This window comes from Lonchura striata, chromosome 4 (genome assembly GCF_050655825.1).
Source record: "Lonchura striata isolate lonStrDom1 chromosome 4, ASM5065582v1, whole genome shotgun sequence".
NCBI classification, from domain to species: Eukaryota; Metazoa; Chordata; class Aves; order Passeriformes; family Estrildidae; genus Lonchura; species Lonchura striata.
The window spans coordinates 6,127,635-6,153,905 of NC_140706.1; the positions used below are offsets into that span (position 1 = coordinate 6,127,635).

The window sequence follows — 26,271 nt, forward strand, 5'->3', positions numbered from 1 at the left end:
GTAACTAGTGAATTCATTGCAATGCTACAGCCTTGTACAGCAAACCACCTCTGCTATACAGGCAGCTCTGGGACTGATAACCAGGGACTGTCTGCTCAAAAATGGGTTATCCTGGAATGCTTTAAAGTATTGCTTTCATACACTTTCTGGAATATCAGCTTTGTAGAGAAAATATCTGATCCAACCCTTACCAAAACCAGGGTCTAGTTGATCTGCTCACTCCAAACAGACCCCACAATAAATCCTTGGGTTTGTTCCAGTTATGTGTGACCAGGAATGTGCAGTATGAAGTCTATTTAGACTTAAAGGAAAAATAAACAAGAAATTACTCTGACTTGTCTGCTTGAGGATGCTGTGCAGGACACAGAGAATAGATTCTACGACTCAAAAACCAACAGAGGGCACAAAACGTGAGTCCTGTAATGAAAGCTGGTGGCCAATACATTTTTAAATCAGTTATAAAACCAGCATGTAGCTATGAAAACTCTGGTTTGGGTTTTTTTTCCCCTACACTTTCTAGCATGGACACAAGGCAAGTGTGTTATTGTGACAGGCAACAATGCTAAGATGGACCCTGTCTCCTTTTTTCTGTTCCCTAGAAGACTCCATTCAGTGAGCTACCACTTAGTATGGATACAGAAAAATAGATTCTGGGGTTATTTACACATATTTATTTAAAAAAAAAATAGGATTAAGTATGTTGAATTATTCCTTTTTAGTGCTGTTTAGTGTATTCCTCCATGACAGACAATCACAGGAAACCACCAGACATCAGAATGTGTGGGTGACCAGCCTGACCTCTGCTAAGTAAAACAAACAGCAGATGAAGATAAATTTGAGTATTCCTTTATTGTGGGCATTGATTCCCATAACTCTGCTCAGATGATACGTACATGTTTATTTAAAAAAGCACAGGCAGTACAGATGTATGGTCCAAAACCCAGACCATGCCACAGGACTGCTGCCCCTTTCCCAGAGATGTGCAAACCCAAGATTTCTACACACGGAGATTCGTGCGGTCGTGGTACTTCTGATAGGGGTCATCAACGTACCAGTTCCTTCTTTTCCAGAAGGAAGTGGTCATTTTATCCAGGAGCTTACACTGTGTCCTCGTGCACAACACCAACTCCCTCAAACGCTTCTTCTGGGCAGCTGATTTCTTCCACAGCCTCTTCTTATAACCTGACTGTTAGGAGAAAACACACACAGAAAAATCCCCTTTCTTAGCAGGTCACTGCAAATACACAAACACAGCCACACTGCTCAGCAAACCTGGATAAATCCCTCCTCTTTCAGGAAAATGGGAGTCTCTCTACAGAGCTTGTCTAACTTCCACACCAGCCACTGCCCTCCAAGTGAAGGAAAACAATTTCACTTTATTCTGACTGTAAAGAACAGGCTCTCATTATCTAAAAAATCTCACCATTCTCCTAACCCAGAGGCCGTTGTGCAGCCGGAGAAACCTCTTGACCACAGATTTCACACTTTTCCTCTTTCCCTTCCGTGCGCTGCAGTAGGTGAGGGTCCTCACTGGCTGCTGGAGTAAACTTGGAAGTAGAGGTGTGACACTAAAAAAAACCAAACCAACCCAAAAACGGAGAGGGAATCAGAACAGTAATGAAACACCTTTTTCTAAAAGAAATCACTGCCTTTATCTCACACAGAGAGATCAGCAGAGCTGTGGCTTGTTTGAAGGGTAAAAATGACTCTAATATTACAGCACAGCACCCAATGGGTGCAGAATACCAATGTCAAGGCTGGACTCTTGTCAAAATTCAGCTCAAACTTATTATTCCACACAGAGAACCTTTTTTTTAATCTACTAAAAGCAGTCAAACAATCAGAAGCCAATATTCAGCTGTTACTTGGATTCAGAAATTACTTTTATAATATTAATCACAAAATAGTTTGAGTTGGAAGGGACCTCATAAATCATCTAGTCCAAAATCCATCAGGAGCAAGAGAATCAGTAGTGATTGCAAGATTAAGTGTAAAATACAGCTGCAAAGAATATCCTAATTTAACCCCTGCTTCAAGCATTAATGGTGACTGAAGTGGGAGGCTCTGGGGCTAGACACACACCCACTGCAAAGGTGCCCAAGAGTGTCAGACTGAAGTTTATATATAATACATGTGTTTGTATGTCTGTCTATCTATATAATCTCTGTATGTATTTTATATATATATATATATATATATATATATATATATATATAAATATATATACAAAAGGGTAATGGGGTCAGTCTCTTTTCCCAAGAAATGAACAACAGGACAAGAGAAATTTTTCCCAGGGGAGGTTTGGATTGACTCTAAGGAAAACTTTCTTCACAGAAGGAGCTGTCAAGTCCTGAACAGGCTGCCAAGGGCAATGGACAAGTCACCATCCCTGGACGAATGTAAAACCTGTGCAGATGTGGCACTTGAGGACATGATTTAGTGCTGGGTTAAGGGTTGGACTTGATGATCTTAGAGTTCTTTTCCAACCTATGATTCTACAATATTCATATATATATATGGAGAAATTTCAACATATACACTACACATATTGCATATTACACTATATTATATAACATGTATTGCATATAATACTACATAATTATATAATACTGCATATTATATTATGACATATAACATAGACTATACTAACAACACAATATTAATACACATGATTATAAATTGTATGTGTTATAGGATACATAATACATTCACAGTATATTGCACATAAGTAGTGAATAAAAGATATATTCCTAAATGTATTTATGTATAAATCTATTTTAATATAAAACATATTTATACATAAATACATTTAGGAATGTATATCGTTATATATAGTTATATATATATACATATACTCGAAATGTATAGTATTTAAAATTATTTCGATTTATCTGAAACAACATAATACATCTAAAACATGAAAGGTATACAAATAAAGATATATATTAGGTACATATATATAAGCTATATAGAGAGAAACTCCCCCATATATATCTGAAACCCCTTTTAAGGGTTTTTAGCGCGGGAGAAGCCGCACCTGCTGAGCACCGAGCGTGTCCCTGCGCGGGGCCGGTTCTCGCTGAGCACCCGCGGGGTCCAGAGCGGGGCCGGGGCCGGTCCGTGCCCCGCGCACCGGGCGGAGGGGCCGCCGAGCGGCAGCGCTCGGGGGATACAGCGCCGCAGGATCCCTGTGGGGACACGGGAGAGCCTCAGCACAAACGTCCCAGCCAGACAGCCCCGGCCCCGACACCGACACCGACACCGCCCCGGTACCGACCCCGACCCCGCCCCGGTACCGACCCGCCAGGGCCCCGCGCGCCGCCGCCGCCGCCATGGCCACGCTGCGCCGGGCGGGGCCGCGCCGCGTCCCGCCCACGGGGACTGCGGCCGCCGCGGGGCCGGGATCCGCCCCGGCATCCGCCCGGATTGGGGATCCCGCACCCCAACCGGGATCCGCCCCGCATTCGGGATCCCGCACCCCAACCGGGATCCGCCCGGATTGGGGATCCCGCACCCCAACCGGGATCCGCCCCGCATTCGGGATCCCGCCCCCGAACCGGGATCCGCCCCGCATTCGGGATCCCGCCCCCGAACCGGGATCCCGCAGCGGAGCCGGGGTCGCTCGCCCGAGGGTATCCCGCACCCGAGCCGGCATCCCTCACAGCCCCAGAGTCCTCCTCGTCCGCCCCGCTCCTTCCCCCGCGCTCCCGTCACCTTTAGTGACCGGCACACACCGTTGAAGCCACTAAAGTGCCCTGGAAACGCGCCAGGTGGATTTAGCTCAGTGTTTTTACTGGTTTATTCTCACTTTTTTTTTCTTTTTTACTGGTTTATTCTCACTTTTTTATCTTCAGAAGCCTGGTCGGACTGGTTGAAGGATGAGATAAAAATGGCTTCTGAGTGCTCTGAGCGAGAGAAGGTTTATGAGCGAGCTGTGAAAGGTTACAGCTGTAAATTGTTGATAAATGCTTTAGAATGTGCCGTGTTACACTCAGACTGGGGGACGGGAGCGTCTCTCTCCCAAGGCTGAGCAGCCTCGGGGAGAGCTGAGAGGAGACCTCGTCCATACGCGTTAGTATCCGAAATTCTTCGTACACGGTCGGCGCTCGGAGCAGGGAGCGGCTCTGCTCGGTAGGGTAAGAGGGAACGGGCAGAGGCGGGTGCCCCAAGTGTCACCGGAACACGCGGAGTAACTCCGCAGCGCAGTGACCGCGCGCTTGGGGCACTCCCCAGACGCCGTGTGGAGCCTCCCTCACTGGGGACATGTGAGAACCCCAGCCTTGTTTTGGGGCCACATGTGGTGGTGAAATTCCTCCTCTAACCCGTGTTTTCAAAGAAAAACTCCGCAGGCTTAGCTGTTTGGTCTTAAGGCAGTTTATTGCTAGTTATTTAACAGATTATGTTCTTGGACTGTAGCTATTTGATCAGCGGCTTGGGTAGAGGCACACACACACCTTGACATCCTTTCTGTCTGCTGTTTTTTTCGTTTTTCTCTCCGCCTAGGGTTGCTGCTATCTTTTATAAGATATATTATGTATAACATGTTTACAATTATTTTCCAATACCTACTACCTACGTTACCAAGTGTTTTTCTACTTTAAACCAATCTGTGAGTGCCAACATTACTAAGAACATGGAGGTAAGGAAGAAGAAGGAAGAAGGATGGGTTTAGCCTACTTTCCTCCATCTTAGAACTTTTGACCCCTATGTATAAAGTGAAAACCCTCCTGTACATGTGTTAAAACCCCCCTGTATAGTACTAAAAAAATTTTCCTTCTACTTTGTAACTACTTTTACTATACTATCTAACCTTTTGTGACTGCTTGTTCTACCTCTAAAGTTGGTAATTCATTCCATGGCTTAAACTCAAAATCACAGTTGTTTTTCAGTTGTCTGCTAGGGTTTAGAATGCTTCTGACCAAGGCTTGGAACCTCTAAAAATGTCTGAGAGACATTTTGAGTTCCCACAGGGACATTCCAGCGCTGTCTGGCTGCAGTCCTGTGCCGCGTGCTGCGCTTTGGACCGACTGTGCCCCCATCCCACCTGACCCATTCTGTCATTTTCATTTAATTTAATTTAATTTTATTCTGTCCCGGCCCCCGACAGTCCCGGGAGCGCGCGCGGGCCCCGCCCCGCCGGCGTCGCGCGGCCCGTGCCCGCCCTCCCATTGGCCACGCGAGACCCGTCACGCGCGGCCGCCCCCTGGCGGGGCGGGAGCGCCCGCGCAGGCGCAGTGGCCGCCGAAGGGGGGGAACGGAGGCGGCGCCGGCAGGACCCGCGCACGGCGCCTTCCCGCGGGCCGCGCCATGCTGCGGGCGTGCCGCCGAGCGGGGCTCGCCGCGGCCAAGCAGGTGAGCTTTCCCCGGGGGAGCACCGCGACCCGCTCCCTCTGTGATCAGCGGTGCGGCCGGGCCAGGCCTGCGGAGCGGGGCAGTCCCTGTGACCGCGGCTCGGCGCGCGCTGAATGACTCCGCACGCGCGGGCCGCGATTGGCCGCGCAGCCTCTGACGGACGGCCGCGACCGCCAGCGGAGGCGGGGGGGCGGGCGCTGCTCGTTGCTATGTACTACCAGTCCCAGCGTGCACCGCGGCAGGGCAGCGCGGGACTGGATGCGGCGCCGCCGCAAGGCACGGCGGGAGTGTTAGTCCTTAGCGGGATGGCGGGGAGCAGCGTTGCTTGCTGGGGGCTGTAGTCTCGGCCGCCATGGCCGCGCCGGGCCCGCAGCTCCGCTCCGCCGCTCCCGGCCCGCACCCCGGGGCAGCGCCGGGAGCCGCGGGCGCGTTCCGGGGGCCGGGGGGGCTCGGTGGGGACGCGCACGGCCCGCCGGCCCCGCGCGGACGGGCGGCGGGCGCGCTCCCCGGCGGGAAGGACGTGACCTTGCCTTCCCCGGCGCGCCCGGCCGCCACGAGGGTCGGACCGGCCCCGGGGTGTGACACGAGTGGTGTCAGCGCTCGTGTGCAAGGGGATCCTTCTGTCCCCACGGTGGGACACAACTCGCGATGCCCAGGGCAGAAATGCCTGTGGGACTCGTGCTTTTTACCCTGGACCTTTGCCTCTGCTTATCAGCAGAGATAAGAACGGTGGTGTGCTCTGGAGCCTTTTTAAAGCAGTAAGCCAACTTTAGGAAGCCACAGGGATTTATAGGTGCGGGCGACTCCTTTACCGAGGCTCCAAGTTGTATTTCAGCTGGCTGATAAGAAATAAGCTGATTAGATCACTTTTGTGTCCTGCTTTCCATCCCAGCGTTCACTACCCTGTGTTCACACGATTTAGCAAAGGAGTAGCTGTAGGTTCTTCCCTCTAAAGCTCCAGCCTTTCCTACTGCAGCAGCTTCATTTCCTCTGCTGCTCTGCAGGGCTGGAGAGTCCTTTGGTCACCTGATGCCCGCTCTGGGTTTGCCTGCCTGTGGAAAGTTTCATCTGGAAGTTGAGAAGACAGAAACCAGGCTTTGGCAGATATTTATCACTTGCGCCTATTTGCATTGTGCTCAGCCTTTAGCAGAATGTGTCTGGAATGACTGTACAGCTCCAGAGCAGCCAGGGTGGTGCTTTGCAGCTGGAAGTTGGTCATCAGGCTATAAATATTTGGTGGAAGAGTCACAGAATGGTTTGGATTGGAAAGGACCTTAAGACTTTCTCATTCCAAACTCCCTGCCTTGGGCTGGGACACCTTCCACTATCCCAGGTTACTGCCAGCTCTGTCCAGCCTGGACATGGACATTTCCAGGGACAGGACATCCACAGATTCTCTGGACAACACCACACCACCCTCACAGGGGAGCATTTATCCATGAGAACTGTGCAAACACAGACATGCCACAGCACTCTCTGAAGATTTTTATCTGTACCAGGGAGCTTGTGGTGGAGACTGGGAAAACTTCATTCATTCTTTCTTTCCCTCTTTCCTGTTATTCATTTTTCCTACTTTTATTCTTTCTGTCAGCTCTTTATTCATTCTTTCCTATTGTGAGCTCTGTATGTGGAGCATCACTAAACTTGTAACAAGTAAATTGAAGAGGATTTGAGAGAAGGGGATCTTCATCACTTTCAGAAATGTTTTCTGCTTACATGTGCAGTGCTGCAGAGAGATTTTGCTCTTGTAGTATCTTTGAAGTTTGTTGTGAAAATAAGCAGGGCTTTTAGTAAAAGTATGTGATATTTGGCAGAAGTCTTGAATGATGGAAAATTGGAGTTCTGTGGTCAGATGTTCTTGTTGTACCTGGTCTCTGTCTTAATGAAGAAAAACTTCTCTGAAGCTTCTGGTTAGCTCTTTCTGTTGAAGTGCACAAATCCCACATTACAGAAATTCTGGATCAGGATGCTTGAGCCTCAGAGAGGTTGAGCTGGAACTGAATGAGCAGAGGATGATGTGTCCTGGCCATGGTTATTTGAAGTTACACATAAAGTATAAACCTGCAAGGCAAATTTAATTTGTTTAATGAAGTTCTGCCATGCTGTTCTTGCTCTGAGCGCTGTGCCAGAGTGAGCTCACATGGATATCCTTAAATGTCCTTAAATCACTGGGACTCATTAACCAGAGTAAAGGTGTGATGTGCCCTGCAGAGTGACTCTTGTGGTGATTAAATAGTAGGTAATGAATGCAAGATAATAGGTATTTAAGAAGTTGAATGAAACAGATATAATTTAGAGCTGCTGGAGGAGGAGGAGGAAGAAGTAGAAACAGCTGCCCTACAGTGCCCTTGCTGTAGGCATCCTTGCTGCGTCCATGCTGCCTCATCCAAAGAATTTGCTGTCTTCTGCAGGACAGAAAGTGGTTTGTTTCTGCCTTTTGAAGGGCACAGCAAAGCACATGTGATTAATTTCTCCAAAATTCTTTGAGGCATTATTACAAATAGATGACAGGGGTCTGAAAATTTACAAAGTCCTGGAAATTTTGCAAAGGGGAGATTAGAAACTACCTGATAATCTCCATATTATGGTGGTACAGCAAATAAAAGTAATGTTATTATGGTGGCCAAGAGAGAGCAATACTTCTTTAAAAATGATGTTTTAAAAAATCAGTGATTTTTGGAGGTCTTAGTGTATCTGGATGTGAGGGAGGAAAAAACTGGGCTTCTGTTCATAAAACATGGGTACCTACAGATTTTCATTTGCTGCTTCACTGGCCAGCTGTGGAAATTTGTTGCAGTGACTTGAAAGATGGAGTTGGTGAGGGCTTGTTTTGGGTTTAATTACTGCTACCTGTGTGAGAGTCCCAGTGCCAGAGATGGAGGGCCTGTGTTTTGGTTCCTCTCATCTTGATGAAAAATAAATAAAAGTGAGCATTTGGCTAATTCTAGAACAGTCCAGCTTGGAAGAGATCTCTAAAGATCATCTGGACTAAAATCATTAATCCCTCCAAAAAACCCCTCTTGGTTGTATAAAGCATAAATGCTGAGCTAAGAGAAGCAGGTGTTCTCTGTCTTGGTGATTCCCTGAGCACAGCCTGATCCTGAGGGCAGGGACTGATGTTTGCTGAAGGTGTGGAGCCACATGGGTCCAGTGTTGTTTGCCATCACCAGGTGTGAGTAGGGGTTTTAGCCAACAGGGACAGGGCTGAGCTGGTCCAGAGGGCAAGTCCAGCCCGAGCAAGGATGTGGGAGTGACAGTGGTGCAGGGTGGGATCACCTCCAGAAAGCCTGGCCAGGAGCTCAGAAGTGATGGCTTATTTCCAGGGGAGCACCAGCAAAATACTTAATCCTAAAGTGTTGGAAGGGACTGGAATTTCAGTCTGAATTGATGCATAGAAAATCAGGGTCTTTTCTCATTTTATTGGATTGCGTTGTATGCATAATACTGGATTATTTGCTCCTCCTGTGCTTCATGGTGTAATGGGGACATACTGAGAGTCAAGTTTTGTTATGTTCAAAAATTGGTAACAAAATTATTTGCGAGGCTTTTCTTAGTGAGATTCCCCTTGAAAGGACCGTTGACGCTTCAGGAAATGCTCCTGGGCCAGTCAAGTCAGAAAATCAAAAATGCTACAGAATATATTTATTATTTTGTTGCCCTTTCTGTCCATCACAATCCAGAAAACCACCCACAGGGAGGGCTCCTGGAGGTCTCAGGGGCAAGAAGAGCATGCTTCCTCTTGCTGTACATGTGCTCCTGCTGCTAATTAAAAATGTTTTGGCTGCCTTTGTGGAAAGAATAAGAATGCAGTGTTCCTGCCTTTTCCTGTCTGTGCTGTTGGACAGGGATAGGACCTAAACCACAAGAGTTGTGCATGTTATTGCCATGTGCAAAAGGAAATAGAGAAACTTGTCTTTTGGGGTTATGTTGTAGTAAAACATCTCCCAGTTTTTTTCTTTTTTAAAGAAAAAATTCCCTCTTGGGCAAAATACCTCAGCTGTGGGAAAAGTTCTTTTTGTGCCTTGTGCTTGGATTTCTCATGAGTCCTGTATTTCCCTGTTAGTAATTCCCATGTGGAGAAAAAACCTCTGAGGCCAACAGTGTGTTTTTTTCTCTAAGCTTAGAGTAGCTTAACCAGTCCTTCAGAGAAGATAAAAATCTTGGTAATGTGGATATTGTTAAGTAGAACATAATAAAATATCACTCTTCATATACTAATTTAATTTATATTATAATCTGATGTCTGTCTGGAAAGTGTACATGTTATTAATTCTTTTAAAGTTGTGGTCTTGGAAGCTTTGGAAGCTTAAGGAGAATTGTGTGTATATCTTAAGAATTAAAAGTAGTTTTAAGCATTTAAACAGCTATTGTTGTGTTCTGCCCCACTCACACTGAGCCATTCTAGTGTGTGAAATTGAAATACATCTGAAACTAACCCAGTTGTACTGACCAGCACATAAATCAGCAAAATAAATGCAGAAAGAAGCTGGGGTACGGCTTTGTTCCTTCTCATTTTTCACATTTTCAATTCATTTTTCAAAGAATTTAATGACTTCTTAAAAAGCCCTGAACCTGGGAGCTGGAACCTGGAAGCTGCCCATGGGAAAGCTCTCCATGTGTTCACAGAAGAGTCCAGCATCGCTGTTGTAGTGCCCTCTCAGCTTTCCTGCAGACACACTGAGGCTGTGGCAGAGGAGCCAGTCAGCCCAGTCCTGCTGTTGAGAGGGAGGGAGATGCCCCAGTGTTCCCACTGACCCTGCCTCTCCCCACAGAACAGTCGGAGTGTGAGAGCCTCCCTCCGTCCGTCGCGCCTGTACCGCGGATATGCCACCCACTCCGGGGAGTCCGGGTACGTAGCGGGCTCTGGGGGTGGAACTGGTTCTGCTGGTGCATTGACCAGCAGGGAGTCTGCTCCTTGATTCACATGACAGCAGCCTCCTGGCAGTGGGATTCAGTCAGATTTAGATGGAGAAAATGAAGGTGGTCAGTATGTATCATAGAAGTTGTGGGGTGGCATCTTACCTTTGAGTTAGTTACTGACCAGTGGTGTACCAGGCTGAAGGTGATTTAAAGCAAGTCCTGGGTTTGAGGTCCTGGAACAGAGTGGTGGTACCCAGCTGTAAGCTGAAGACTCACAAACTGTTTGATGTTTGTAATGTAATTAATTAATTAATTTATATAATTTACATCCCTTTCACTCATCTTTCCTCCTCAGTGTTTCCGTGGGCAAAATCATTGGTGCGGGTCTGCTGTTTGTGGGTGGAGGGATAGGTGGAACCGTCCTGTATGCCAGCTATGACAGACAGTTCCGGGAGAGCGTGGAGAAGGCCATTCCCTACTCTGACAAACTCTTCGAGATGGCACTTGGCCCTGCACCTGCCAGCACACCAGTGTCAAAGAAACCAGTGAGTGTTGCCCATCCACCCCCACACATCCATGTCTCTGTTCTTTACAGAGAGTGTCTGCACTTAGGTTTCAAATTCTGATTAATTTTGCTTTGTGCTAAGAATTCCTTTAATTAAAGTTTAAGAATTATGAACTCAGTTCCTACTTGGTGCTGCAAAAGTGGTGCTTGTATGTTTCCCATTACCTACCATCTCATTATTGTGGTGTGTGGGTTGTAAAACTTGTTTTTATTTACACTAAAATAATCTAATAGAATCCCAACTCAGAAATAAAATGGGGAGAGAGAGGCAGGTGACAGGCTGGAATTTAACTGCTTTACTAGAGGCTTAGTATAGTTAGTGGTATAGCAGAATTACAAAACTTACTCTAAATGGACGTATTTTAAAGAAGACTGAGAACATTCTTGAATAAGTCAAGATTTGAATGGTACAGAGCCAGGCATAAGCATCATTCTTTGAAATCTTAGTGGCACTGCCCTGGAGAAGGGAAAATCTGATACTGCCTTTGGCACAGCTCAGAGGAAATTGAAACCTGGAAGTTTCTCTGCTCCTCCATGTGAAAGGAAACACTTCCCAGTAATCAGGAATACTGAAAATCTGCTCTGGCTATGTTTTTTTTTTTCCGCTTTTAGAAGCCGTTTGACCTTCAGGAAATTTAAAATATTTTAAATTTAATTTTAAGAAAGCTGTTCTTAATGAGTGGGGGAATATCAGTCAACAAAGTTTTCTCTCTTGTTTTAGCTACAGTTTATGTGATCATCCAAGCCCTTGGTGCCTCCCAGGCACCAGGGAATTTTGCAAACCAGGTTGATCAGCAGAGTTATCAACTCCCCAGTCATGGCTCTAACTCAGATGGTTTTGTTTTTACCTTGTGGCTTTCCACAATGGATATTAAGGGATTAATATAATGAAATGTCACAATACTCTGTGTTTGAGTGTTTATGTGCCCCAACCACCAGCATCTGAAACCTTTCAAAAGGAAATCAGTGGAGTCAAACTTAGAGTTTCTGCATTCAACACACTCAGAAGTGCTTGGAATATTTGGGGCAGGAAACTATTTGTTTTTTATGTATAATTTAATAAATATTTGTTTATAGTGAAAGCTGCCACAATTCTACCTCCAGTTTTTGGAGAGGAGAAAATCATAAAAATTCCTTCTGAATTAAAAATCAAGTCAAGGGGTTAGATAGCTGTTTTAATTTACACTTTGAAGCTGAGATTTATGGTACAGACACCTGGATATGGGAAAGTTCTTTTCTATTATACTGGAATCGGTGAAATCCAAGCTGTTTGAAAAACTGATGGTATCTCTTATTTCTGACTTTTCAAGATACATCAAGGTCCACTGAAGATCTCATCTGTAGCAGAAGTAATGAAAGAGTCTAAACAGCCTGTTCCCAAATCCCAGATAGGCAAACCAGAAGGTGCTGCTCCTACAGAGGAAAAAGGAGGTAAGTTTATAGAGTGTCAAGAAGAAAATGGTCTAATGATATCCTGTGTCATATATGTCAGAGTAGATTAAAATTGCCCTTTGAATGGTTGAAGGTAAATTTTGTAATTTCTTGAATTTTTTCTTTCCAAGTCATAACATTTGCATGAAGTGGTTTTAGCTTCCCCCCCCCCCTATTTTTAAGGAAATAGATTTAATTTAGAGGATATATGGAATCTGAGATAAATAATTACTAACCTGCATAGTTTAGGTGTGAAACTCAGCAGGAAGAGAACTTCAGGTGCTGGACTCTGAGGCTAACATTAGCACAAGATCCTTAATTTTGGATAATTACTGGGCTACTGTAAAGCCAGATCAAATGGGACTTGTTTAGAGAGGAGCACTTGTGATGTCTTTTTACATTTATCTCTAATGGCTCTGTGTTTGTGTAACTAATATCTTGTTGCTGTTTATCCAGGAAATCATCTTCTTCTGGAAATAATAACATCTGTATCCAATTAATATTTTTCTACAGAGGAAAAATATTGTCTTGCAGCCCTGTTAATGTATTATAGCACTTAGCATGGAATTGTTTGGAAGAGAACTTAAAAATCATCTAATTTCAACCCCCTGCTAAGGGCAAGGACACTTTCCACTAGACCCAAAAGGTCCATCCAAACTGGCCTTGAGCACTTCCAGGGATGGGGCAGCCACAATTTCTCTGGGCAACCTGGTCCAGTGCCTCACTACCCTCAAAATAAAGAATTTCTTCCTAATATCTAATCTAAGCCTGCCCTTTGTCAGTGTGAAGCCCTTCCTCCTTGTCCCCTTGCAGAAGACCATCTCCAGCTCTCATGTACCCCTTGTACGTGTCCCTGGAGCCTTCTCTTCTCCATGCTGAACCTCCCAAGCTCTCCTAGCCTGTCTCCATAGCAGAGGGACTCCAGCCCTCTGTGTATCTTCATGGCCTCCTCTGGACTTGTTCCAACACATCCATGTCCCCCTTGTGTGGGGGCCTAGAGGTGGATGCAGCACTGCAGGTGGGGCCTCACCAGAGCAGAGTAGAGGGGCAGAATCACCTCCCTTGACTTGCTGCCCACACTGCTGGGGATCCAGCCAGGGCACAGGGGGTTTCTGGACTGCCTGTGCACATGACAAGGTCATGTTGAACCTCTCATCCACCAGCATCCCAAAGTCCTTCTCCTGCGGGCTGTTCTTGATCCATTCTCCCCTCAGCCCGTATTTGTGCTTGGACTTGCCCTGACCCAAGTGCAGGATGTTCCACTTGATGTTGATGAACTTGATGAGGCTCACACGCTGCCACCTCTTGAGCCTGTCCAAGTCCCTGTGGATGAACATCCCTTCCCTCCTTCCCTCAGCTGTGTGACTGCACAGCTCAGCTGGATGTCATCAGCAAACCTGCTGAGGGTGCATCAATCCCAGTGCCCAGGTCACTGACAAAGATGTTAAACAGTCCTGGTCCCAGCAGTGACCTTGAGGAACACACTTACCACTGGTGTCCATTGGACATTGAGCCACTGACCACAACTCTTAGAGTACAACCATCCAGCCAGTGCCTTACCTACAGAGTGGTGCATCCATCAGATCCATGTCTCGCCAATTTAGAGATAAGGATGTCATGCAAGACAGTGGCAAATGCTTTCTGAAATCCAGGGAGATGTCACTTGCTCATCTCTTATTCAGCAATGCTGCTCCCTCACTGGAGGGCCTTTTCTACTGTGTCATCCTGCTCAGGCAGCCTGCAGCAGACCCCCAATGCAATGTCACCTATCCCTGCTCTCCCTTTAATCCTGACCCATAAACTCTTGGTTGGATCCTCATCCACTTCCATGCAGAGTTCCATGCACTCCACTTGGTCATTGACAAAGAGGGTGATTGCACTCCCAGTCTGTCCTGCCAGGCCTCCCTAAAGAGCCTTCATCCTTCCAGCACTCCAGTCACCAGTTGCCATCCCACCATGTCTCCATGAAGTGAAGTTCCCTTTTCCTGGGCCCCCTCTCCCAGCAGCTTTGGTTTAAGCCCCTCCTCCCCAGCTCAGCAGGCCCCTGGCTGAAGATGCTCTGGCCCGTCCTTCTCTGGCAGATGGAGCCCATGTCCCCAGCTGTACTAACTGGTGTGTTCTGCAACTGTGTTTAACAGCAGGCAAGGCTGCAGCACAGATCATCTCTGCAACAGGGGTAGCTGTGTCGGTGCCAGCTCCGGGGATACAGACTGAAGAAGGTGAAAAATTCACGTGAATACAATGAAGAAAACCCAAATCCTCTAGCTTCATGTGCATGCATTCTTGCTTCTGTGTTGGTACTTGTCAGTGTTGAACATTGTGAGTTTCTGTGCCTTGTGCAGAAAATTTCCATCATCTGTTACTAGATTTTGGACACGGTGAGAGCTGCAGATGCCTGGGACAGGTATAGGTGTGAGCACAAGAGCAAAGCCTGCCTTTGTGCTGAACTGAACTTGCACATTCCTGTTTGCCTCTGCTCTTGGTGGTTTTGTAATTGCTGTTCAGTAGAGCAGCTCTGCCCAGGGACAAGTGAAGAAACTGTGTTTATTGTTAAACTCAGCTAGAGACACCAGCCTTGAGATAATGGTGTCTTCCAGATGAGATTAGCTTACATTTACTCTAGTTAAGAGCACATTTCATAGAAAGTATGCCAGGGTTAAGTACATGCTGCAGAGTAACATCAGCATTATTCAGAGGTGGCCTGATAGGTTTTGTTGCAGCTTGAGGCCGAGAGCTCTGGGCTGTCTCCTCAGTTCAGATGCAACTTGCTCTTGATCTTGAGAGTGTTTGTTGGGTCAATTCTCATTTCTAAAGGCATTTTAAGTGGCTGTAGGCAAGGGAATTGAACGTAATTGTGACCCACTGTAGCCTTCTCACTCATCCTTCATTGTTTAGTTTGGGCTCTGTAAGCATGCCAGAGGAGAACTGAGAAAAAGTGAGAACAGAGATTCACTTGAAATTTAACCTTGGCTCCATAAGTGTTTCTCACTTCTTGCTTTACCTTTGACTTCTGAGTCTTGTGTAATTTTGTAACTAGACAGTGGAAAATCTCCAAATGCATGTGAGGTGTCCATGCTCTTGTCTGTAAGTTGTGAGACTGGCTTTGTACTTAGGAATATAAAGATTCTTCAGGTAGTTCCAGCATGGCTTTGAGCAGAAGTCAGATCTACAAAGTGATGCCAACTATAAAAATCAATTTTGGTAAAGTTACTTCCCTACAAGTAACCTCTGTACACTAATTTGGAGTCTCCACTTAAGCAGTTTGACACTTTTTTTGGCTTCTGAATAGGTAAACAACAGGAAGGTTCCTATGCTGTAAAAGAACGGCCACCAGAAGAAGTTGCAGCCCGGCTTGCCCAGCAAGACAAAGAGGAGCAAGAGAAGGTGTCAGGTGAGTCCACACTGTCACTGTTCCTGTGTGTGTTGCATGGGACAGAACTGTGGAATTACATTGGCTTTATAGTCCTAAGCTCCTTACACACCTCTTGGATGTGGGAGTGACAGTGAAGCAGTGGAGTTGGCAGTGGGAGTGGTGGTGAAGCTTCTTCCACCCACTCATAAATAACTGAGAATTGAAGAATTATGGAAAAATTGAGGTTGGAATAGACTTCAACGTTCAAGGAAGATAGGAAAATTTGTTTCCAGAACCATGAGAACAAATGAACATGGGATATGCCTGCACCCCCCTGCAGTTCTATGGGAGAGGTCTTCCACTGGGTGGTGTTTTGCTGTAGGTGCAGAGTTGCACATTAATACCCCTCCTCTAAATGAGAGCATTTTGGTGATTTTCTGTAGATTGCTGTTTAAAACTGTTTGAAATTCCCAAACTGACCAGCCCTTTTAGATAATAGAAAATAATATGACATATAGAGGCTGTACTGTGTTATTTTACTGATTAGAAAGTTCTTTTCTTTATTGTTTAATTAACTTTTTTTTCCAGCCCTTGCAGCAACTCTAGAAGGAGCCCTAAACACAACTGCTCGTGTAACCCTTCAGGCTATCACTGCTCAGGAGTCAGCTGTGCAAGCAGTGAATGCTCATTCCCAAATACTGAAGGAGGCCATGGACGATTCTGAGGTAAATTGGACAAGTGCTGTGGTTTTTTTCTTTGTGTTCAGCAAAACTTCAATCTGAATTAAAATAAATTTGGAATCCTTTCTTGCAATGCCTTTACATTTATCACAGTTTTAACTTATCTTTCCACTTATGAAATGTGGTATAGTCAAACAATACAGTGGTTTCAATTTTGAATTTTGTTGTTTGGGGTTTTTTCCCAACTCCTCTATTTTCTTTTAGGAAGAAGAAAATTCAAGTTAATACATGAATAGTTTTCTTACTGTATTTTAATTAGTTTTATTTTAATTCCTAAGACTTTTTTTACCTAGTTAAGATCATGCTGTCCACACCAATAATTCCATTCAACTTTTTCCGTTTTGCCAACATCCTCTTGCTAGATTGTTTGTTTCTTGTCAGAAAATAGGAAGGGGATGAGGGGCTGTACAAGTGATAACATTTGTGGTGTGCTCATGCCAGGGTTTGTGTGGGTCTGCCATGGTCCATTCAGTTCTGGAGCAGAGATAAAATTCAGTTGGTAATCAATTAGCAGGGACATGGGCAAACACCAAGCACTCAAGACTTTACCTAGTAGTTAGTAAAATGACTGCCTTAAGAGGTTGCTTTTAAGCTTAATTACTAGGCTTAATTTAAAATCAACCAACTTTAAAGTATTATGGTTCTCTAAGTATTATCTTGAAAGCAATTTTAAAGTATTAAAGTACTGTAATATATGTGGAGATTTCCCCACTATAGGCTGTGCACCATAGTGATTGTCATGTAAGCTCTTCTGGGTGAATAAAGGTCTGTGGCTCAGGGGAAAAAAAAAAAACAAACATTAAGAATCAAACAAAACCAAAACAAAATGTTGGAAGATAAACATCCCTTGTAAAACTTCCAGCTGTGCTGTTGAAAAACACAAGAATGGTGCTCAGTTTGAGGGAAATGTTCAGCAATGTGTGAATCTCTGCAGGCTTCCACTCTGGGGTAGCTCTTGTTCAGTGATTGTAATGCTCTGATGAGGAGTCTGTGCTTCCAGGAGGCTGGGGGGAAGAAATCCTCCCAGTGGCGCACGCTGGAGGAGGCGCTGAAGGACCGCAGGAGAGCCGTGGATGAAGCTGCTGACGCCCTTCTGAAAGCCAAGTGAGCTGCTGGATTTAAGTCTTGGAGTTAATAAGTTACATTGCTCATCTGAGGGCTGGCAAACACCAGATGAGTTTCTAGAAAGTATGGAGTCGCCTGTGTTCATATTGAATGATCTATTTGCACCAGATCAAAAGATGGTTTAGTACTCATTAGCATGAGCATTTTAATTTAGCATGTGCCTTGTGCACAAAGTCCTCCCTGTACCAGAGAGTCTGAAACAGTCCTGTTCTTTTTAAGAACTTACTTATCTCCTTACTACTAATATAGAGTGTTGGTAAGTTCAAGTAAGATGAAAAGAAAAAAATCCACAGTCCTTTTAGTATTATTGTTGAATAATTTTGTTAATAATAAACCTATTGTAAGGACTTCAGCCTGGAGAAGAGAAAGCTCTGGGGAGACCTTCAAGCACCCCAGCACCTAAAGGGGATACAGGAGACCTGGGGAGGGACTTTTTACAAAGGCAGAACAAGGGGGAATGGCTTCAGTTGACAGGGGCCAGATTTAGATTGGATGTTAGAAAGAAATTCTTCCCTGTGAGGGTGGTGAGGCCCTGGCACAGGTTGCTCAGAGAAGATGTGGCTGCCCCATCCCTGGAAGTGTTCTAGGCCAGGTTGGATGGGGCTCTGAGTGACCTGTTCCAGTGGAAAGTGTCCCTGTCTATGGCAGGGGGTGGAATGAGATGATCTCTGAAGTCCCCTCCAACCCAAACTGTTTGAGGATGAGTCCATGACTTCACTATGTATTGAGTTAGCAACATCACCAGCTTCTTTTAGTTGTAATGAAAAAAATGAAACCTTGCAGTATCCTTTGGTAGTTCCCTGTGTCCACAGAATTGCTTTTAAGCAATTTGATTTTTACTGAGCACATGCCTAAGAAGAACTTGAATTCTGAATGGCAGCACTGCTCATACCCCGGGGTCTGTATGACCAGTGTTGATGTGCCCTGAGTGTGGTCTATGGGCACCGAAATAACAGAAACAAAATGACAAACAGTGTCTCAAACATGCCCTTGTAGTGAGGTTGGAAATAAATTTGAAAACCCTTTGATGCTTCTAAGGCTGAGAGGGCAACATCATCCTTGAAGCTGCATGGTTGCTATCACATTATAAACTTCCCTTATCTTTGATGTTGCTGGGCTGACTAAAATTAGTGGGAGATGTAATTGAGGTTTCATTGTAAAAACAAAGCTAATGCAAACCCCACATGCAGCAGCTTTCATTCTCTATTGCTCTACTGGATATCTTTATTTATTTTCTTAATTTACTTATTATAAAGCTTGTTTCTTATTCTAATGAGGTCATTGGAAACCTCCACTGGTTTGAATGGAATTGGAAAAGGAACATTTTTGCACTTTTTCCTTGATTTCCAATTGTGCTAGAGGAAAGCATTTCTTTCCTAATTACAAAAAAACATAATCTATCTTTACAGAGCTCTATAAATTCTCTCCCATCCTCATTAATCTCCACCAGTCATCATGTCCAAAACACTTCTGCAAGAGTAAGCCATCTATATTAAAAATGTTTCCTTGCTGCTGTTACATGCTGGAAATGTCTGCTGTATAACTCTAACCTATTTTTAATCTCTAATGCTAGTTTTACTAATACTAACTCCTTTCAGTGAACTTCCATCTTCCCTCCAGCTAAATCCTGAATACTAATTGCAGTATAAATAATTCTCATTTTACATGGAATAGCCACACTGACATCTTTAGGTTTCAGGCTTTGGGAAAAAAAGTAATCCTTAGTCAAAGCATCTTAGAGTTGGTAGATAGGAAGCACCACTAGAGTTACGCAGTAGTTGTCCCTGTGAATACCAACAACAGAAAGTAAATTTTCTTTGGAGTGATAAGCCCTGTTTGTGTTACATTTAGCAGCTGCTTCTCTTTTCAGAGAGGAGTTAGAGAAGACGAAGGGTGTCATCGAGAGGGCCAAGAAGTCTCAGCTGGCAGGAGCCAAACCTCACATTGTTGCTGCAGAAGAAAATCTCCATCATATGATTGTGGACTTGGACAATGTGGTGAAAAAGGTAAAGCTTCCTCAGACTGTTTATAACTGCCTCTAGAGCAGGGACTCCTTGGCAGCTTGTGCAGACCACCCATTCCCAAATCCTCTGTAGGGAGTGAGATATTTCATAGAATCACAGAATATGCTGAGTTGGAAGGGACATATCATGATCATTGAGTCCAACTCCTGGTCCTGCACAGGACACCCCAAGATCTGTGTGAGAGTATTGTCTCTGTCCGTGTGCCTGAGAGTGTTCAAACACTTCTTGAGCTCAGACAGGCTCAGTGCTGTGACCACTTCCAGTGCATTGTGAATTGTTAATCCATCCTCTGTTAGCTGTACTCAGGCTTTGAGCTGGTTATACTGTCAATAATCAGACATGGCAAGATCTTCATGAGAACTTGAACTCTGTCTTGAAAGAGGCTGCAGTGGCTTGATGGTGCCAGTCCTTTATGTTGGCAACTTGTAATTCTTCCCGTTTGATTCCAAGGTAATTTACCACAATTTAGGCAGGAGTACAACATGTGGTAATGACTTGGTGGTGAATCACTTTGCTGTTCAAACGACTGGGAAAGAAATGTAAAGGTGAAGTTTAACTCCCTTTGCAGGACAGCTAGTAATTAATCAGGTGTGTTTGGAGTGAATATAGCCTGATAGTGGGAACATCAGAACTCACTGAGGATGCAGCAATCACAGGCATCACTTACTAGGCCTGTATGATGGCTGTGAGCAGAGAAAAGGAGCTGGAGATGTTTAAGATATAAACTGAATTCAAGGTACTCTTGGTCCTGTCCAGGCTAAATACTGGCTGTGTAGTTACAGTGAGGCAAAATTGATTAGTTATAGTTCCAGCAAATAATTACTGTGTAAGAGAGGTTTAATTTGTGCTCTCCCAGCTGAGTTTGACTTGTTTGGGCTGGGCCTTGATATGTGCCAATATCCCAGGGCTTGGTTTTAAATTTTATGTGCCTTCAATTTCAATCCTTGCCTTGAAAACAAATTGATCTCACCCTTGTTTGTTCAGGTTCAGGCAGCACAGTCTGAGGCCAAGATCGTGGCTCAGTACCATGAGCTGGTGGCCAAAGCCAGAGAGGAGTTCCAGAAGGAGCTGGACAGCATCACCCCTGACGTGAAGCCTGGCTGGAAGGGGATGAGTAAGTCTCTCACTGGAGAGGGGTTACCTTGTGCTTGTTGCACTGTGGTTTGTAGTGCATGGCACTCCATGTCCACTTTTCAAATTTTCACAGTATTTGGTTGGTCTGAAGTGAAAGTGATTTCACAACTAAAATAATCTAAAGCAGGTGTTATGAAGAGAATTAGTCCTATCTGTGCTGTATGGGAAGTATCACAAAACATAGCTCTTGTGTGATAAATATCATATTGGTTGTATGAACATCTCTTCCCTCCCTGATATTTCAGGAAGGGAGCCAGGTCATTCCAGATTTCAATCAAATATGATGTTAATCAGTAATCAAATAGTTGGTTGACTCTGTGATTAGAAGTATTATAAAACACCATTGTCACAGGGTGATAAAAAACTTCCTAAGTTTTTCTACATCATCACTGAAATGGAGAAGTTTCATTGCTTATACCCTGCCTGCCCCAGTACATTTCATTTCTGAACTAAACTGACACAGTAACACACCTAGCAACAGCCAGTGCTGCACAAAAGCAGTGAACAGTCAGCTCAGCCCCAGTAATGCTCCCTGCACCCTCCTTGCCACAGGTGCCCTTGCTCACTTTAGCTGCTTTCATTTTAAAGACAAGCAGAGTTGCAGGAGGTGGATTGTGTGTGTTCACCATTACTGTGGATGAGCTCCTGCAAGAACCCATGTGTCCATGGAACAATTACTGTCTGTGGTAGTTCAAAAAATTAATTCCCTAAAACCCGCAGATTTCCACATATTTTCAATCAGGGTCTAATATAAATGTATCAAGTGATCTCTGACTTCTCTAGCTGATGTGTTCAGAGGCAGCTGTTAAGGCTTTATTTCCAAGTTACAGATTATTTTATAGAAGTAATAACCATCACTTGAAAAAATTGGTGTCAGTATTGTCTTAATATTTTTTTTGAAGTATACAATGCAGAATTACAACAGATTTTCTTAATGCTACTTTATGCTTTAGGAATGTGGGCCATAGTCCACAAAATAATTTTCCTGGCTAAATGAACACACCAGACTTTTGGAATGTCAGTTTTCATTTAAAAAACAGCCAACCCTACACCCAGTATATATGGGGTCCCTGACTCTCACTGCCACTGGGAATTTGTTTCTTGACCAACTGCTTCTGTTTGTAAGACCCTAGAAATGGCTAAAATTTCCAGTGTCCTGTTGCACTTTCCTACTTCAGACTTCTGTTCCTTGCTTTGGCTGAATTCAAGTGTCCATCTGTGGGTTTCCAAGGGTGGTTTTAGTGGTTTAATAGTGTCTTGGGCTTCATCTTGCCAGTATTACAGAAACTTTTATACTCCACATACTGTTCTTCCTGAATTCCTAAGGACTTGGTCTCATGTTTTAGGCACTGTAGATAAGCTTAGTTTTCTATTTTACTTTTGCATGACAGCCTTGCTGTAGTGAATGTGCATTAACTTTTCCAACTTCTTTTTATTGCAGAAATAACTGACTTAGGTGAGTTACTGTCATTTGTTCTTGTCCCTTGAAAGTTATTTCTTCTCTTTGTCCTTTTTTATGTTTGTGTGGGGCATGGTTTTAAGTTACAGGCAGTTAACAAAGGGTGAAATGTGGCATTCCTAGAACATTTCAGGCTGAGGTATGCTTTGGGTTGCACACTTGGCTCAAACCACAAACTGATTTTTGTAGCACTGCTACGTCCAACAGCTGAGCTCAGTGCTGCTGCTCAGCTTTCCCACTGGACAATGAGCACCACTGCTCCAAGTCCTCCTGTGCCAGTTCTTTGTCCACTCAACAGCAAGGTGACTGAAGGACTGTGCAAACTTGCTTGCTTGACACCCTTCAGGAATCCTTTCCCAAGTAGTCCCAGCTTTCCAGACAGATGATTTAGCTGGCAGCCAGTGCAAAATGAGCTGCAGCATTTTATAAAGCCCTTCTCAGGTCACCAAATGCTACAGGGCTAGCTTGGGTCCTCCTGTTCCAGGTATCATGTGGTTGTGAATTGTTCTGCCCTCTGAGTAGCCAAACCTGAAAGGTACTATCTGGGGTAAGGAATCTGATTAGGAACAGTTCATCTGGAGAGCTGTTGAAGAGAAAATGTAATTCTGTCTGTCCCTCACAGTGACATTCCCTGCTGCTCTGTGTGCTGGCAGAGGGGAAAATATGTGGTGGTGTAAAAACCGGGAAATGACAGAGCTGTTGACAGTCTCTGAGTGCGACACGGATATTGAAGTGTAAATTACAGCTGGGAATAATTCGGAAGAAACCAAGATAATTTCTCTCCTGGAATGAAAATACAGTTCAGAAAGTGGTCTCAGGTGGGCATTAGCACAAGTCAAGGGCTTGAAGTGCTCAGAGACCTTCCCTAGAACAAGCTCTCTGGTCAATAACCCCTTGGAGCCCCAGAGCACTCGAGTGGGAGGCGGGGGGGCACTGTAGCAGCTTCCCTGAGGTTCCCATCCCCTCCTCATGCCCTGCGTTCCCTTCAGCCGGGCAGTTGTCCACGGATGACCTGAACTCCCTGATCGCGCACGCGCACCGCCGCATCGACCAGCTGAACCGGGAGCTGGCGGAGCAGCGCGTCCGGGAGCAGCAGCACATCGAGTCCGCCCTGGAGAAGCAGAAACTTGAAGATAAAAAAGCGTTTGAGGCAGCAGTGGCCAAAGCGCTGGAGCGTCACAAAAATGAGATTGAATTAGAACAGGAGAGGAAGGTAAAGTGGCCTAAAGCACCTGGTTTAATCTTTGGCTCAAAAGGAAGGTAGAAGAGTTAATGGAAGAGGCCAGATGTAGTGGGAGACTTCACATGGGTGACCCCCAGGCTAAACGTGAAAAGGAGATGTTGAGCAAGGAAATTGCTGCAAAGTTAGAATGGTAAAATCTTACAGGGAACGACTTTGTGAAGTTACTTGGCTCCTGTTGGAAATAGGATTACTGTGTCAAAATAAATCCTAGAATGATTTGGGTTAGAAGGGGCCTTCAAGATCACCTTGTTCCAGCCTCCTGCCATGGGCAGGGACCGCTTCCACAAGACCAGGTTGCTCCAAGCCAGCGTGATCTGGGAAAGGGGTTGGGGCAGCAGTTTCTCTGGGCAGTCTGTGCCAGTGCCTCACTACCCTGAGAATTTCAGTGTTTGATCTGACTTTGTGTGGCCCATTATAGAGCTACACTGGGAAAAGGTAAAGTCTTTTGGGTTTGGAAGCTCATTTATAAACCAGCTTCCAAGTGTTTGAGTGTTTAATTTGACATGTTACTGTATTTTTTATATACTACTTTGGTAGCTGCACTAAGTGCCTACTGAGTAACCAGCAGTTACTCACATGGTGAACCACAAATCTATTCCTTAACATCTCTAGGAAAAGGCTCAGCTGTAAAACTGGGCCTCAGCAGGTCTTTAAGATGAAATACAGGCGCTTTCAGTGCCTCTGCTCTGACATGTACCCTCAGTAGTCACACTGTGACAGTGTGTGACAAGCAGCTGAGCAGTGGTGGTGCATTACATCCTCGTGTGTGTGCAGGTGGAAGAGGTGCGGGAGGTGATGGAGAGCGAAATGCGGACCCAGCTCCGGCGCCAGGCTGCTGCCCACACCGACCACCTCAGAGACGTCCTGAAGATCCAGGAACAGGATCTAAAGATGGAATTTGAGCAGGTAAGGGAGAGGAGTCCCCAGGGGAATTAAAGAGATATTTAAACCCCTGCAAAGCACATGTTTTGTATAAGTGTCCTGAGCCGTGTTCCAGGGGATTGAAATGGGGGCTGGGGAGGGAAGCAGGCTTACCTCGAGGTGCTATAGAGTGCCTCAATGTGTAGGTTTTATTCAGACTGGTCTGAAAAGCTTTTGCTGTAAGTGACAAATTTTTGACACAAGTGCAGTAACTGCTAAATTCACCCCAATAAGGTTTCTTTCTGATATATTGTATTTACTGTATACATTGGCCCTAACAAGGACAACAGATTTAGAGAAATGTGTCTTAAAAATAAGGTAAATACTATTAACCAGCTGTGTCTGTTACTTGTATTGCACTGTTTCAGAACCTATCGGAGAAGCTCAGCGAACAGGAGATACAGTTCAGACGCCTTACTCAGGAACAGCTTGACAACTTCACCTTGGATATAAACACTGCCTATGCTAGGCTGAAGGGAATTGAGCAAGCAGTCGAGAGTGAGCACTGAATTCCTCATTAAGGACTAAAACTGTGTTCCCCAAAGGCCCCTTGGCCAAACTTGGGCATCTAAACCCAGGCTTAGGCACACAGCTCACACTGCTGAGCACAGATGAGCAAGTCTGAGGTGGTTTTCAGGCTCTGAACTGTGGGACAAACTTGCTTTAGAGCACGTGCTGATGGGGTGGCTGCTTTGGAAAGCAGAGGGTAGAAAGGGATGGCTGTTGCTGCTTGTTCTCAAAGCCACGTGTGTCCAACTGAAAGCCCCTTCTCGGCTTCCCTTGCAGGTCACGCAGTGGCAGAAGAGGAGGCCAGGAAGGCCCATCAGCTGTGGCTTTCCGTGGAAGCGCTCAAATACTGCATGAGATCAGGCACGGGGGACAGCCCCACGGAGCCCCTGGGGAGCGCGGTGAAGGCCATCAAAGCCAGCTGCGCCGACAACGCCTTCACGGAAGCCTTAACGGCAGCGCTCCCGCAGGAGTCCCTGACGCGGGGCGTGTACAACGAGGAGGCCCTCAGAGCACGGTTCTACACTGTCCAAAAACTGGCAAAACGAGTGGCCATGATCGACGAGACCAGGAACAGCCTGTACCAATACTTCCTGTCCTACCTGCAGTCGCTGCTGCTCTTCCACCCTCAGCAGCTGAAGCCACCGGCTGAGCTCAGCCCCGACGACCTCGACACGTTTAAGTTACTGTCTTACGCTTCCTACTGCATCGAACACGGAGATCTGGAGCTGGCGGCCAAATTTGTCAACCAGTTACGAGGAGAGTCGAGGAGGGTGGCACACGAGTGGCTCACGGAAGCGCGCATGACCCTAGAAACCAGACAGATTGTGGATATCTTGACAGCATATGCCAGTGCTGTGGGGTTGGGAACAACTCAAGTGGAGTGAGCTAGGATTGGAGCTTTGGAGGCAGTTCAGCTGTTCTGTGCCAGAGAGAAATCCCATGATCTCCTGAGGGTTCAAACAGAGCTGTTGGCAGGGGCTGGAAGCAGTAAATCAAAGCACGGGTACCGTCTTGTTTCCTTGCACTGTATTTAATTTCACCATCTGTTGTATTTTTGTTGGTTTTGAGTTGTCATGACAAACAACTTCAGGAAGCTTCCCTACAATTTGTGTAAGAATTAATGTTCCCCCATCTTACCAACTGGGCTTGTGATCGAACCAAAATAATGTTTGTAACCTGCCATTAATCATTTGCCACTTTGTCAGCTGAATAAAACAAGACTTCAACCACTTGCTCCTGCTGTTTAAGTCTCCTGTTTAAAACATCAACTATAGCTGGGCAGTACAAAACTCAGTCTTCATGACCTGAAAAGTTAAAACTCTAATTTACTTCTTTCAAGAAGCAAGAAAGCAAGAATTCACCGACGTGATTAATTTATACAGCATTAAAAAAAAAAAAAATGAACCCAGCTTTAAGTACAGGATATGTACAAAACTGGTGTAAGAGCAGATCCTGTCCTGGATTTCTGCCCTGGTAGGTTTCTTGTCAGAGCTGCTCTGCTGTAGTTCTAGAATACCAGGTATTTCTAGCAGAAAGGTAAACTTTGGTTCAACCA

General features: G+C 45.3%; 2 protein-coding genes across 5 annotated transcripts; one reads left to right on the plus strand and one right to left on the minus strand.

Moving 5' to 3' along the window:
* Positions 1-830: 830 nt before the first annotated feature.
* Positions 831-3,349, minus strand: MRPL35 (mitochondrial ribosomal protein L35). Its single transcript, XM_021535636.4, has 4 exons — positions 3,301-3,349; positions 3,038-3,188; positions 1,424-1,568; positions 831-1,186 (listed from the first exon to the last, which is right to left on the minus strand). The coding sequence occupies exons 1-4, from the start codon at positions 3,332-3,334 to the stop codon at positions 998-1,000; spliced, it is 519 nt and encodes a 172-aa protein (XP_021391311.4). The 5' UTR covers positions 3,335-3,349; the 3' UTR covers positions 831-997.
* A 1,891-nt stretch (positions 3,350-5,240) lies between these two features.
* On the plus strand, positions 5,241-25,950 carry IMMT (inner membrane mitochondrial protein). Of its 4 annotated transcripts, XM_021535721.4 has the most exons (15): positions 5,241-5,352; positions 10,125-10,201; positions 10,568-10,757; positions 12,088-12,208; positions 14,347-14,427; positions 15,498-15,599; positions 16,149-16,285; positions 17,301-17,404; positions 19,296-19,431; positions 20,434-20,563; positions 22,025-22,039; positions 23,032-23,255; positions 24,060-24,191; positions 24,575-24,704; positions 24,993-25,950. In XM_021535721.4, exons 1-15 carry the CDS (start codon positions 5,308-5,310, stop codon positions 25,598-25,600), a joined length of 2,232 nt encoding a protein of 743 aa, XP_021391396.2. In that variant the 5' UTR covers positions 5,241-5,307; the 3' UTR covers positions 25,601-25,950. The 4 variants fall into 4 exon arrangements, with proteins under 4 accessions (XP_021391396.2, XP_085433618.1, XP_021391397.1 ...); XM_085577492.1 differs by lacking the exon at positions 22,025-22,039; XM_021535722.3 differs by lacking the exon at positions 14,347-14,427.
* The last annotated feature ends 321 nt before the right edge of the window (positions 25,951-26,271 follow it).

Excerpts from the sequence above, each read along its gene's own strand:
- MRPL35 (XM_021535636.4), bottom strand. The coding sequence starts at position 3,334 with ATGGCGGCGGCGGCGGCGCGCGGGGCCCTGGCGG. Across the intron at positions 3,189-3,300 it reads GGCGCGCGGGGCCCTGGCGG|GGATCCTGCGGCGCTGTATC; the intron begins GTCGGTACCGGG and ends GTGTCCCCACAG. Across the intron at positions 1,187-1,423 it reads GCCTCTGGGTTAGGAGAATG|TCAGGTTATAAGAAGAGGCT; the intron begins GTGAGATTTTTT and ends TTCTCCTAACAG.
- IMMT (XM_021535721.4), top strand. The coding sequence starts at position 5,308 with ATGCTGCGGGCGTGCCGCCGAGCGGGGCTCGCCGCGGCCAAGCAG. Across the intron at positions 19,432-20,433 it reads TGGACAATGTGGTGAAAAAG|GTTCAGGCAGCACAGTCTGA; the intron begins GTAAAGCTTCCT and ends TTGTTTGTTCAG. Across the intron at positions 24,192-24,574 it reads TAAAGATGGAATTTGAGCAG|AACCTATCGGAGAAGCTCAG; the intron begins GTAAGGGAGAGG and ends GCACTGTTTCAG.